The sequence below is a fragment of the Oncorhynchus masou genome, chromosome 30 (assembly GCF_036934945.1).
Source record: "Oncorhynchus masou masou isolate Uvic2021 chromosome 30, UVic_Omas_1.1, whole genome shotgun sequence".
Taxonomy (NCBI): domain Eukaryota; kingdom Metazoa; phylum Chordata; class Actinopteri; order Salmoniformes; family Salmonidae; genus Oncorhynchus; species Oncorhynchus masou.
The window spans coordinates 16,160,154-16,173,062 of record NC_088241.1 but is presented as its reverse complement, the minus strand read 5'-3'; the positions used below and the strand labels follow the sequence as shown (position 1 = coordinate 16,173,062).

Below are 12,909 nucleotides of genomic sequence, written 5' to 3'. Positions count from 1 at the left end.
ACGTTAGGAGATAAAGAAGATTGTGTTCTTCATTTCACCTGTCACATTGTTTTTAACTGTAGTCGGTAGTCCCTAATCACATGGTGTTGTCTACAAGCACACAATGACAAAAGACCGGGGCCTTGTGAGTCACTCACTGTTAGGCAGCACACGCCAGGTGATCTAGTTACAGTATGGAATTCATCACTTAATGTTTCACAGCTAGATATCTTCTAACTATTAAGTTAACTGTCTAAAATGTGCTCAATACTCTGTAGTTGTGCATTTGGTTTGCTAATTTAGTAGCTAGTTATCTAGTAGCCAGCAGACCTGTGTAGATTAAAATGTACTTCAATCCAGGGATGAGAAATGGTTTGTACACTGAATTGTCCCATTATCTTCACGGTGTAACAGTTGGGATAATGGGACCATTCAGTGTACAAACCATTTCTCATCCCTGGATTGAGGTACGTTTTCTGAGCCATATCTTGCACTGACTCCGTGCTGTCTTAATATACACAGGAATGCTGTCTGAACTAGTGCAGCTGTAAGTCAGCAGTTGTAATTTTCAGGCTAGTTATCTAACTTAGTGGTCAGCTTCTTGTAAAATCAGCATTGGTAACCTTTGGATTACAGAGGCTGAATGGGGTTTGAAAATAGCACCCCTTGTGTTCAGTTACAGAATATCCCGGGATGGCACAAGGCCGGTATGACAATCTGGATACCGCCAAAGCCTATAGTATACACCATAATCTTTTAACTATAGCAATACTACTGCATTTATACTATAGTCAATTAGTATAAAAACACTACAGTAAATACTATAGTATATAATTATAGTAATACTACAGCATTTACAATGCCTTCGGAAAGTATTCAGACCCCTTTACTTTTTCCACATTTTGTTAGGTTACAGCCTTATTCTAAAATTGATTTGTTTTTAAATTCCTCATCAATCTACACACAATATCCCGTTTGCTCATTTATAAAATAAACCTAAATATCATATTTACAAAAGTATTCAGACCCTTTACTCAGTACTTTGTTGAAGCACATTTGGTAGCGATTACAGCCTTGAGTCTTCTTGGGTATGACGCTACAAGCTTGGCACACCTTTAATTGGGGAGTTTCTCCCATTCTTCTCTGCAGATCCTCACAAGCTCTGTCAGGTTGTCAGGTCCACAGCTATTTTCAGGTCCCTCCAGAGATGTTTGATCGGGTTCAAGTCCGAGCTCTGGCTGGCCCACTCAAGGAAATTCAGAGACTTGTCCTGAAGCCACTCCTGTATTGTCTTGGATGTGTGCTTAGGGTGCCAGGTTTCCTCCAGATGTGATGCTTGGCATTCAGGCCAAAGAGTTACATCTTGGTTTCATCAGACAAGAGAATCTTATTTCTCATGGTCTGAGAGTCTTTAGGTGCTTTTTGGCAAACTCCAAGCGGGCTGTCATGTGCCTTTTTCTGCTGAGTGGCTTCCGTCTGGCCACTCTACCATAAAGGCCTGATTGGTGGAGGGCTGCAGAGATGGTTGTCCTTCTGGAAGGTTCTCCCATCTCCACAGAGGAACTCTAGAGCTCTGTCAGAGTGACCATCAGGTTCTTGGTCACCTCCCTGACCAAGGCCCTTCTCCCCCGATTGCTCAGTTTGGCCGGGCGGCCAGCTCTAGGAAGAGTTTTGGTGGTTCTAAACTTCTTCCATTTAAGAATGATGGAGGCCACTGTGTTCTTGGGGACCTTCAATGCTGCAGAATTGTTTTGGTACCCTTCCCCAGATCTGTGCCTCAACACAGTCCTGTCTCTGAGCTCTGCGGACAATTCCTTCAACCTGATGGCTTGGTTTTTGCTCTGACATGCACGGATCAACTGTGGGTCCAATCAATTTAATTTACCACAGGTGGACTACAATCAAGTTGTAGAAACATCTCAAGATCAATGGAAACAGGATGATCAATGGAATGATCATGATCAATGGAAACAGGATGCACTTGAGCTCAATTTTGAGTCTCATGGCAACGGGTCTGAATACTTGTGTAAATTAGGTATTTCTGTTTTTTGATTTAATAAATGTGATAATATTTCAATATTTTTATTTTTTTATACATTTTAGAATAAGGCTGTAATGTAACAAAATGTGTAAAAAGTCAATGGGTCTGAATACTTTCCGAAGGCACTGTATACTATAGTATTTTATAGACAGGTCTATCTTGTTCAAGACTGATGTTTTTGAATTTGTAGAGGAGGACGGGGCTACATGTGTAGCGGGCATTTCTATGAGTTGTAAGATTGGCCTGAATAAGGGGAGCATAAAGAAAATACAAAAAACATCTAACATATTAACCAGGTCTACAGTAACTATACCAAACAAAAATATAAATGCAACATGCAACAAGTTACAGTTTATAAAAAAACATGGAAATCAGTACATTCAAATACATTCATTAGGCCCTGATGATGATGATGATGGTCACAGATACCTTTAAAAAAAGGTAGGGGTGTGGATCAGAAAATCAGTCAGTATCTGGTGTGACCACCATTTGCCCCATGCTGAGCATCACATCTCCTTCGCATAGAGTTGATCAGGCTGTTGATTGTGGCCTGTTGTTCCACTCCTCTTCAATGGCCGTGCGATGTTGCTGGATATTGGCTGGAACACACTGTCGTACACGTCAATCCAGAGCAACCCAAACATGCTCAATGGGTGACATGTCTGGTGAGTATGCAAGCCATGGAAGAACTGGGACATTTTCAGCTTCCAGGAATTGTGTACAGATCCTTGCGACATGGGGCTGTGCATTATCATGCTGAAACATGAGGTGATGGCGGCGGATGTATGGCATGACAATGGGCCTCAAGATCTCGTCACGATATCTCTGTGCATTCAAATAGCCATTGGTAAAATGCAATTGCGTTCGTTTTCCGTAGCTTATGCCTGCCCATACCATAACCCCACCGCCACCATGGGGCCTCTATTCACAGCGTTAAACGTCAGTAAACTGCTCGCCCATGCGACGCCATACATGCTGTCTGTCATCTGCCTAGTACAGTTGAAACCCGTAATTCATCTGTGAAGAGCACACTTCTCTAGCGTGCCAGTGGTCATCAAAGGTGAGCATTTGTCTACTGAAGTCAGTTACGACGCCAAACTACTGTGATCTTCCCTCATACAGTTTCTGACAGTTTGTGCAGAAATTCTTCAGTTGTGCAAACCCACAGTTTCCTCAGCTGTCTGGGTGGCTGGTCTCAGACAATCCTGCAGGTGTTGAAGCCGGATGTGAAGATCATGTGCTGGCGTGGTTACACGTGGTCTGCGGTTGTGAGAAATTAAAATGTAATTCTCTGGCAACAGCTCTGGTGGACATTCCTGCAGTCAGCATGTAAATTGTATGCTCCCTCAACTTGGGGCGGCAGGGTAGCTTTGTTGGACTAGTAACCGGAAGGTTGCCAACCTCCGAGCTGACAAGGTACTAATCTGTCGTTCTGCCCCTGAACAGGCAGTTAACCCACTGTTCCTCGGCCGTTATTGAAAATAAGAATTTGTTCTTAACTGACTTGCCTAGTTAAATGAAGATCAAATAAAATAAATTAACTTGTGACAAAACTGCACATTTTAGAGTGGCCTATTGTCCGCAGAACTAGGTGCACCTGTGTAATGATAATGCTGTTTAATCAGCTTCTTGATATGCCACACTTTTCAGGTTGATGATTTATTTGAGCAAGGGAGAAATGCTCACTAACAGGGATGTTAACAAATTTGTACACAACATTTTAGAGAAACAATCTTTTTGTGTGTGTTGAACATTTCTGGGATCTTTTATTTCGGCTCATGAAACATGGGACGAACACCTTACGTGTTTCGTTGATACTTTTGTTCAGTGTATGTTCTCAAGTGACCAATTCATATTTTCTCAATCTGAGAGTTGAATATGTAATGCTTAATTCTAATAACTAACTTACCCTCCAATGCATGTTTCCATTGGCTGTCAGAACCCTTTGACTCCTGTTTTCTCAGATTCAGGACAGACCTGCTCCACCTACTAAGCCACTCCCTCCTGACCCTGTCTTAAAACAAGCCCAGGTAACCTGGCCTAGGCCTGTGAGGTGATGGGTAGCTTGAAAAATGCTTGTGTGTGCAATGCAATGAGATGAAATAACAACATAAATAATAATTAGTAATCTATAAGAATCCTCATGTTTTCTAGAACTAACATTCTGTGTCTTTTTATGTATGCGTAGTTGCAGTATTATAGCGAAGTCCTGTTTTGTTCCTCTACTTTTTTCATATATCTATCATTAGATAAGAAAGAAAAGGCCAGCCCCCACCAAGCCCCTGCCCCCCGACCCCAGCCCCCTTAACAACTAGGTACAGTCAAAGGTTGCCATTTAATGAGGAGGTCTTCATCCATATGTAGCAGCAGTAGCCGTAGCAGTAGCCGTAGCCGTAGCAGTAGCCGTAGCAGTAGCCGTAACAGTAGCAGTAGCCGTAGCCGTAGCAGTATCCGTAGCAGTATCCGTAGCAGTATCCGTAGCAGTATCCGTAGCAGTAGCAGTAGCCGTAGCAGCACCACCAACACAGTTGATTCTCAAGCAATCACCCTTTTTCTATCTATGTTTAGAGGGCCATGCCATCACAATGTTTCTTTAAAAGGATTCTATGAAGGGGCCTCCTGAGTGGCGCAGCGATCTAAGGCACTGCTTCGCAGTGCTTGTGGCATCACTACAGACCCGGGTTTCATCCCAGGCTGTGTCGCAGCCGGCCACGTTGTTAGGGGAGGGTTTGGCCGGCCCGGGATGTCCTTGTCCCATCATGCTCTAGTGACTTCTTGTGGCACGCTGACTTCGGTCGCCAGTTGTATGCTGATTCCTCTGACACATTGGTGCGGCTGGCTTCTGGGTTAAGCGAGCAGTGTGTCAAGAAGCAGTGCGGCTCGTCAGGGTCGTGTTTCGGAGGACGCATGGCTCTCAACCTTCGCCTCTCCCGAGTCCGTATGGGAGTTGCAGCGATGGGACAAGAATCTAACTACCAATTGGATATAACGAAATTGGGGTAAAAATATTTTTAAAATGTATTTAAAAAAAATGTCAGTCAGTCTGAATGGAAACCTGCATGTACAGGGTTACTTAAATAATGTTGAAAACTAACCACAGCATTACTTTGATTACTTAGCATTACTTACTGGCATGGGGCGGGGCATGTTCTTCCTTTTAGTGCCAAGAGTATCCACAGCGTCTAATGCTTAACAAAGGTTTAATTTGGACAAGATTAACTCTCCTGTTTAGACATGTAAATCTGTCACTTAGCGAAAGAACCCTCCCCATGAGCGAACTCTCTATCCCCAGCTTAGATCTGGAAGAGTAGCCTATGTGCTGAGACACAATGATTGAACTAGTTGACAAAGACCGTGGCTCCACACACCAGAGTTGTTTTATCTCTTTATTCCCAATCATTTTTGTAAATTGTAATACTTGACTTGAATAGTATGTGATGATGCCTACAAAACACTTGGCATTATTACATAACATTCAAATCTACAGCTACATAGTTAATTAGCTGACGCCCTAGAATCAATGTACACTGAGTGTACAAAACATTAGGAACAAATTCCTAATTTTGAGTTGCAACCCTTTTTGCCCTCAGAACAACCTTGAATCGTCAAGGCAGGGACTCTCCAAGGTGTCAAGCATTCCACAGGGATGCTGACCCATGTTGACTCCAATGCTTCCAATAGTTGTGTCAAGCATTCCACAGGGATGCTGACCCATGTTGACTCCAATGCTTCCAATAGTTGTGTCAAGCATTCCACAGGGATGCTGACCCATGTTGACTCCAATGCTTCCAATAGTTGTGTCAAGCATTCCACAGGGATGCTGACCCATGTTGACGCCAATGCTTCCAATAGTTGTGTCAAGCATTCCACAGGGATGCTGACCCATGTTGACTCCAATGCTTCCAATAGTTGCGTCAAGTTAGCTTGATGTCCTTCGGGTGGTGGACCATTCTTGATACTCTCGGGAAACTGTTGGGGGTGAAAAATCCAGCAGTGTTGCAGTTCTCGAGCCACTCAAACCGGTGCGCCTGGCACCTACTACTATACCCGGTTCAAAGGCACTTGCATCTTTTGTCTTGCCCATTCACCCTCACAATGGCACACATACACAGTTAATTTCTCAATTGTCTCAATGCTTAAAAATCCTTCTTTAACCTGTTGCCTCCCCTTCAATTACTGTACACTGATTGAAGTGGAATTAACGGGTGACATCAATAAGGGATCATAGTTTTCACCTGGTCAGTCTGTCGTGGAAAGAGCATGTGTTCCTAATGTTTGTACACTCAGTGTATAATCCATACCACTGTTCCTCAAAAAGTATCTTATGGTCTTTGGTCAAGTTGCTGATTTCTAAGTTTTTTCAGTGTGGGTAAAGTCATCTCATCTGAATGGCTTTGAGGAGCACTGGTGTCAATCATCTTTCCCTCTTATCATCTACTTCCATGATTGGAATCTGTCTTGTCAATAGTAGCGTAATGGATTCTATTCCATTACTTTAGAGTGCATTTGTTACCTGCATGGAACTAAGCATGATGGCGAATAAGTAGAGGTAGCTGTCTCGTCTCTGTGGTTTGCTAATATAAATGATTTGTCTTTGTCTCATTGCATGGGAATTGGTCTGAAGTTTGTTTTCATCGTACAAATAGTGAACATTTTGGAGTATTGTGACACTACTCTGTAGAGTCTCATTCAGTATTCTGTTAGAATACCCGAATAGTCCCTTTCCTTTGCTTGGTCTCTTCCACCTCTCACTCTCATTCTCTCCATCTATTTCTCCTGTTCTTCTGTTTCCGTCCGTTATTCTAGCCATCGTTGAGTCGGCCGGCTCCTCCCACCAGGCCTCTACCCCCTGACCCTGTGCTAACAGGCAGCCAGGTACCAGAGTAGCATGTAGACATGGCTGCATGTGGGCATTGGGTCTGATTGGTTGATTTATGTGACGAGTGTGGTTGGTTGGTTAATTGATTGTGGAGGGATTTAATGGTTGATTGGTGGGATTGTGTGGTTAATTGATGTGTATGTAGTTGATTGGTTGATTCAATGGATTGAATGATTTGAGACAATTAATCTTAATCAGACTAATCAAGCTTTAGTTCAGAATTGTATTGTATTGCTGAATTTACAGTACAAATGCAGATCAAAGTACTTCATATTCACTCACTTGGAAGTGGCTCTAAAAGGTGGTTACAAAAGAATGCACAGCTAATCTATGGCTGTAGGTAATGACAATTTTGGTAACTAATTGAAAATAAAAAATTATTTAGGTGAAATTAGCATTTTAAAGTTAAAGTACAAACTGCAATGTATTCATTTGTGATACTGCATTTGCATATTAAGCCATGCTTAATATATTGGTGTAGTGTAAATACACACGCCGACCAGTTTATTAGGTACAGCAACCCGTTCACGAAAATGGATCACTCCTACAGACAGTGAGTCATGTGGCCGTGTCATCGAGACATTAAGTGACTGTTTGATTGAAGGTTAGAATGGACAAAAACAAGTGGTCCAAGCAACTTTAAGCGTGGTATGATTGTCAATGCCAGGCGCGCCGAGTATCTCAGAAACGGACGCTTTCCTGGGCTTTTCACACACGACAGTGTCTAAGGTTTACCGAGAATAGTGCTGCAAACAAAAAACATCCAGTCAGTGGCAGTCTTGTGGGCGAAAAAGCACGTTGATGAGAGAGGTCGAAAGAGAGTGGCAAGAATCATGCAAGCTAACAGGCGGGCCACAAACAGACAAATGGCCCAATACAACAGTGGTGTGTAGAATAGCATCTGGGAAAGCACAACTCGTCGGTCCTTATCATGGATGGGCTACTGCAGCAGACGACCACACCTTGTTCCACTCTTATCAGCTAAAAATAACAAGAAGCGTCTCCAGTGGGCACGTGATCATCAACACTGGACAATCAAGGAGTGGAAAAACATTGCCTGGAGTGGCCTGCGCAATCGCCAGAACTCAACCCAATAGAGCATCTTTGGGATGAGATGGAACGGGCTGTTTACAGCATGGATGTACCGCCATCCAAACTGCAGCAACTGCGTGATGCCATCGAGTCAGCATGGACCAACATCCCTGTGGAACGTTTGACACCTTGTAGAATGCCCCAAATAATTCAGGCTGTTCTGGAGGCAAAGGGGGGTGTCTGACCCCGTACTAGATGGGTGTACCTAATAAACTGGCCGGTGAGTGTAGTTTGCATCATCCACGTACAAGCAGGCAACCTTCAACACGTCAATAATAGCAAGTCGCATAAATTATTTCTAGTACTATTAGCAGAACAGTTAACTAAACCAAAAGTTAATTAATTAAATCTATGTTTGGTCTAGAGCCCATCCCTGCAACTCCAGTCCTCAGGGCCGTAGTGGTCACACTAGTTCCTTATCCCTAGCAAACACTGCTGATTTAAACTAATTGCGTTTTTGAACTGAAGATCATTAGTTGATTATTGGAGTCATGTGTTAGCTGGGGCAAAAGTGACACCACTTAGGCCCCCAAGGATTGGAGTTGGTCTAGACACCTCAATTTTCAGTTGTCTTGTCACTGTTACCTAAACTCTGTGACGATCGGCTATAATCAATGAAAATCATTGTATCACACCTGGATTGTATTATATGTTTCTTTTGTATTTTCCTCAGGCCCTTGTACAACCCAAAAAACCACCAGCACCCAGAAAGTCCTTGCCTTCAGAGCCCCCGTCACATCCCACCCACCCTGGGTACGCTGCATCTGGTGCCCCCCTGCAACATGGAGCGAGTATAACTTCAGTTCCACCTGTTGGCCCTCCTGTGGCAGCCGTCCCTTCCAGGTACTTCAGTGACTGTATTGTTCGGCTAATTTGATGAATGTATAGATGTCAAATGAATGGGCAGGTACACACATACAGTTGGCGTTGTACAGTATTGTAACAAAAGCTGGAGGTGACCTTTTCTATCTTTCTATATCCCTCTCTATCTCACATAGACGTGCCCCTTTACCTCCAGTACGGAAGTCACAACCCAGGAAACCCAACTCGACACCTCCGGTTTAACTGCCAAAGATCCACAAAACCACTAAGATTCTGAGATTCTCTTAAACCGGACCTGAACGCATGAATTGCACTGATTCAGCCAAGAGTTTTATTATGGAGAACCTTATAGGAAGGCTCAGAACCCAGAAGTCTCCAAATGAAGGCTGCTTTTCACTCTCCCTGCCCCCCCCCCTAAACTATTTCCTGTTGTCTTCTTCTTGAGAGACTGACAGGTGCCTTACGTGTCGTGTTGGGACAGACTGGGGCTCCGAGCAAAGAAGAGAAGGTCTGGAATGTTCAGTTGGGTTGATCCGTTGGCCATTAAGAAACTGGATGGATGTAGTTAAGTATCCGTCAAAGATGTAACACTTCATGAAAACTGTGTGGCTTTTGACATTAACTGACAATTACAAAAATGGATGTCTGCACAGAGGCTAAGCTCAATTGAGATTAAAGGCCCAGTACTGGTTTTATGGCATTGGCACATTTGAATGTGCCCTGTGATGCTTCAGAACAACATATTACTCTTCTACTTATAGTTTGAAGCCCAAGTCATCCTCCCAATCTGACTGTGGCCACCACTTTTGCACCATTTTGCAGTATTTTATTTTAAGTGGCTTGGCTAATGTAGGCCTCAGGAAACCAGGCCTGACCACCCCTTGCTCTCTTTCTGGAATAAAGAAGCATGTCAACACTCATTCACCGCAATGATTCCTTTGATCTCCATCACAATGGTGTCATTGAGGAGGAGGACCTTGCATGCAACCCTTTCTGACTAACCCTTGAGATGAAATGAGAATAGTGTCACAGAAACCTTAGTTCTTGATTGCAGAGCTGTACAACTAACTGCACAACTGTAAATACCAGATAATTCTAACTTGCCTACTAGTTTTAATTCTACAATAAGGGCTATTTAAAAGCCAAAGAGATGGTTCTCTGGAGAAGTGAGGGGGGAAGTAGATTGAACTTTGAAATGATAGGCCACTTCTCAAAGATTGACCTACGCTGCGACAGAAGATCGGATGCCTTTTTTGTACCTTTGGTGATCAATTGTGCCGCACCAGTGTAAGCCAGAATGAGTTAAGTGCACTCATAGAATGAGGAGCTCTTTTAAATGAGTCTTCACATATCCAGGTGAATTAAAACCAAGCCATGGGATTCACTTCTTTAGGATTGGTGGGTCCCCTGCGTGACGGTTGAGCGAACGTAGGCTAATGCGATTAGCATGAGGTTGTAAGTAACAAGAACATTTCCCAGGACATAGACATATCTGATATTAGCAGAAAGCTTTAACAATAATTTATCTAACTGCACTGTCCAATTTACAGTAGCTATTACTGTGAAAGAATACCATGCTATTGTTTGAGGAGCGTGCAGAGTTTTGAACATAGTTATTAATGAACAAATTAGGCACATTTGGGCAGTCTTGATACAACATTTTGAACCGAAATGCAATGGTTCCTTGGATCAGGCTAAAACTTTGCACATATACTGCTGCCATCTAGTGAACTATTTATAAATTGCACCTGGGCTGGAATAATACATTATGGCCTTTCTCTTGCATTTCAAAGATGGTACAAAAAAAAACACAAAACGGTTGGTTTCTAATTTGTATTATCTTTTACCAGATCTAATGTGTTATTCTCCTACATTCCTTTCACATTTCCACAAACTTCAAAGTGTTTCCTTTCAAATGATACCAAATGCATATCCTTGCTTCAGGGCCTGAGCTACAGGCAGTTAGATTTGGGTGTCCTTTTAGGCGAAAATTGAATAAGAGGGGCCGATCCTTAAGAGTTAAACTGGGGAAACGCTGACTGAATGTACGAGAAAAAAAACTATAGGCTCACACTTTACATTAAGTCACAGCAATGCCATGTAGTTACACCAAATATATACTTTTCTCAGTCTTATTTCATGTAACTAGATTGGTAATTAATGTAAAACATAATGTCACTTATCTTTTTAGTGCAATTCAAGCATTGTTATGTTCCTTCTCTGCAGTACAGTGTACAGCTAGTTTCCAAAATAGTTTGAGTAACTTCATGGTATAAGGGCAACTTAATATAAAGTGTTATGATGTTCTGGAATAAACCACAATATATGTATTACTACTCCTGAAGTGGTGAGCCACCAGTACAGGGGCTGTATGTCGGCAGGCAACAGTATTGATTTTGCCTGCATGTCATGAAAGTGTATTTCATTTCTAGTGAAAGATTATTTTCCAAGTCAAAATGTCTGTTTGTCTTCCATTTTATATTGTTTAAAGTGATGAATTACCAGCTTTATAAGTTTTAAGTTGAGCACTCCACGGCAACATGGCTAACTGTGTTTATACAGCAAATAGATGATTTTGTGTATCAATGGTGGCTTATTTAGTCAAAGAGAATTTGGCTAGCAGGTATGATAATTGAAACTGATCATTTTCATCCTGATTTGAAATCTGCCAATACTTCTTGGTCATTTGGATAAATGAGTACTGGTATGCATTACAAGCATTTCAGATAATTTGACTGTTCATTATTTTGATTAATTACTAAAGTTGTCAACTTTGATTATGACAAACTCTAAATGGCGCAGGCATGTGATTATGCCTTCCATCGGTCCATTTGATTTAGAATTTGTAAATGTCCTTTTTTGACCTTCTACTGACTGATCTGTTTCAATGTTCTGAACACACTCTCCCTTTGGTTCTATTCATATGTCTTACATTTCTAATACGTCTGATTATCAGTATGAGAACAATCAGATGTAACACGAATTGTTACGAATTTTGCTCAATGCAATTATGGGAGGGTCTTTTCATGAGACTGTTCTATTTTGACCTCTGTCTGCATTTTTCCTACTGTCTCAATTGAGACGTTCACTGCTGCTGAGGGAAATTAAACAGACTGTGGAAAAGTGACTGGTTTTGTTTTCTGCTTAATTTTCTTTTGTATTATTAACCTTTTGGGCTGACTTACCCTTTCACACAGTGATGTCACAGCACTGGGTGTGCAACTACGTTGAAACAACACTGGGTGCTTGAGAAGGAGGAAGGTGTTAACGAGCTTGCATGCCAATTTGATCAAATACATTCTTCTCATACATGGTGTGAGTGTGTGCATGCAGCCTGGATTCACAGTGACTGGTTTCAGGGGATGCAGATGTGAGAAGAGATGTCATATCGCTCTCACGTTTAACACAAAAGGAAACGTAACATAACAGAAGGCTTAATTCTGAGAAGTCAGACTTCCTCTGAGCATTTGCTATGAATTTTGAAGTTGTCTTATGGGGAAATATTTCTTTGTCTATCTCCAAGTAATGGAAGATGAGTTGGTTTATTTTTGTAACATTTCTTGAAAACCCTTTTGGATCCATAAGTGTAGGTTGTGGTGAAATGGCACAACTGCACTACACACCATTCACTATTCCTTGCACACAGTTGTAGAACGTGTGTTGTTCAAAATGTTACATTTCAAAACTTGTGTACTTAACACTAAAAAAGCCGGGCCTCAAGGGAACCCACTTTGAACTAATGAGCGGTCATTCTGACTGCAACATTCTAAGTCTAATAACTACATTCCATATATGCTATCGGAATTTTTTTTAGAAACAGATGCCTCACAAGTCTTCAACTGGTAGCTTCATTAAATAGTACCCGCAAAACCATTCTCAATGTCAACAGTGAAGAGGCGACTCCAGGATGCTGGCCTTCTAGGCAGAGTTGCAAAGAAAAAGTCATATGTCAGACTGGCATATAAAAGATTAAGATGGGCAAAAGAACACAGACACTGGACAGAGGAACTCTGCCTAGAAGGCCAGCATCCCGGAGTTGCCTCTTCACTGTTGACGTTGAGACTGGTGTTTTGTGGGTTCTATTTAATTAAGCTGA

The 12,909-nt window shown here is 42.1% G+C and overlaps 1 protein-coding gene across 4 annotated transcripts in view; it reads left to right on the top strand.

Annotated features, from left to right (window-relative positions):
- The window catches only part of LOC135522153 (disintegrin and metalloproteinase domain-containing protein 15-like), a 39,873-nt gene extending 27,933 nt beyond the window's left edge, over nt 1–11,940 (top strand). Inside the window, exons 21-24 of one of the 4 annotated variants that reach the window (XM_064948156.1) lie at nt 3,985–4,050; nt 6,827–6,895; nt 8,665–8,834; nt 8,990–11,940. In XM_064948156.1, the coding sequence (XP_064804228.1) occupies nt 3,985–4,050; nt 6,827–6,895; nt 8,665–8,834; nt 8,990–9,056 (372 nt within the window). In that variant the 3' untranslated portion in view covers nt 9,057–11,940. The remainder of the gene's footprint in view (nt 1–3,984; nt 4,051–6,826; nt 6,896–8,664; nt 8,835–8,989) is intronic. The other 3 variants (XM_064948157.1, XM_064948158.1, XM_064948159.1) reach the window with 3 other exon arrangements.
- Nucleotides 11,941–12,909: the final 969 nt, after the last annotated feature.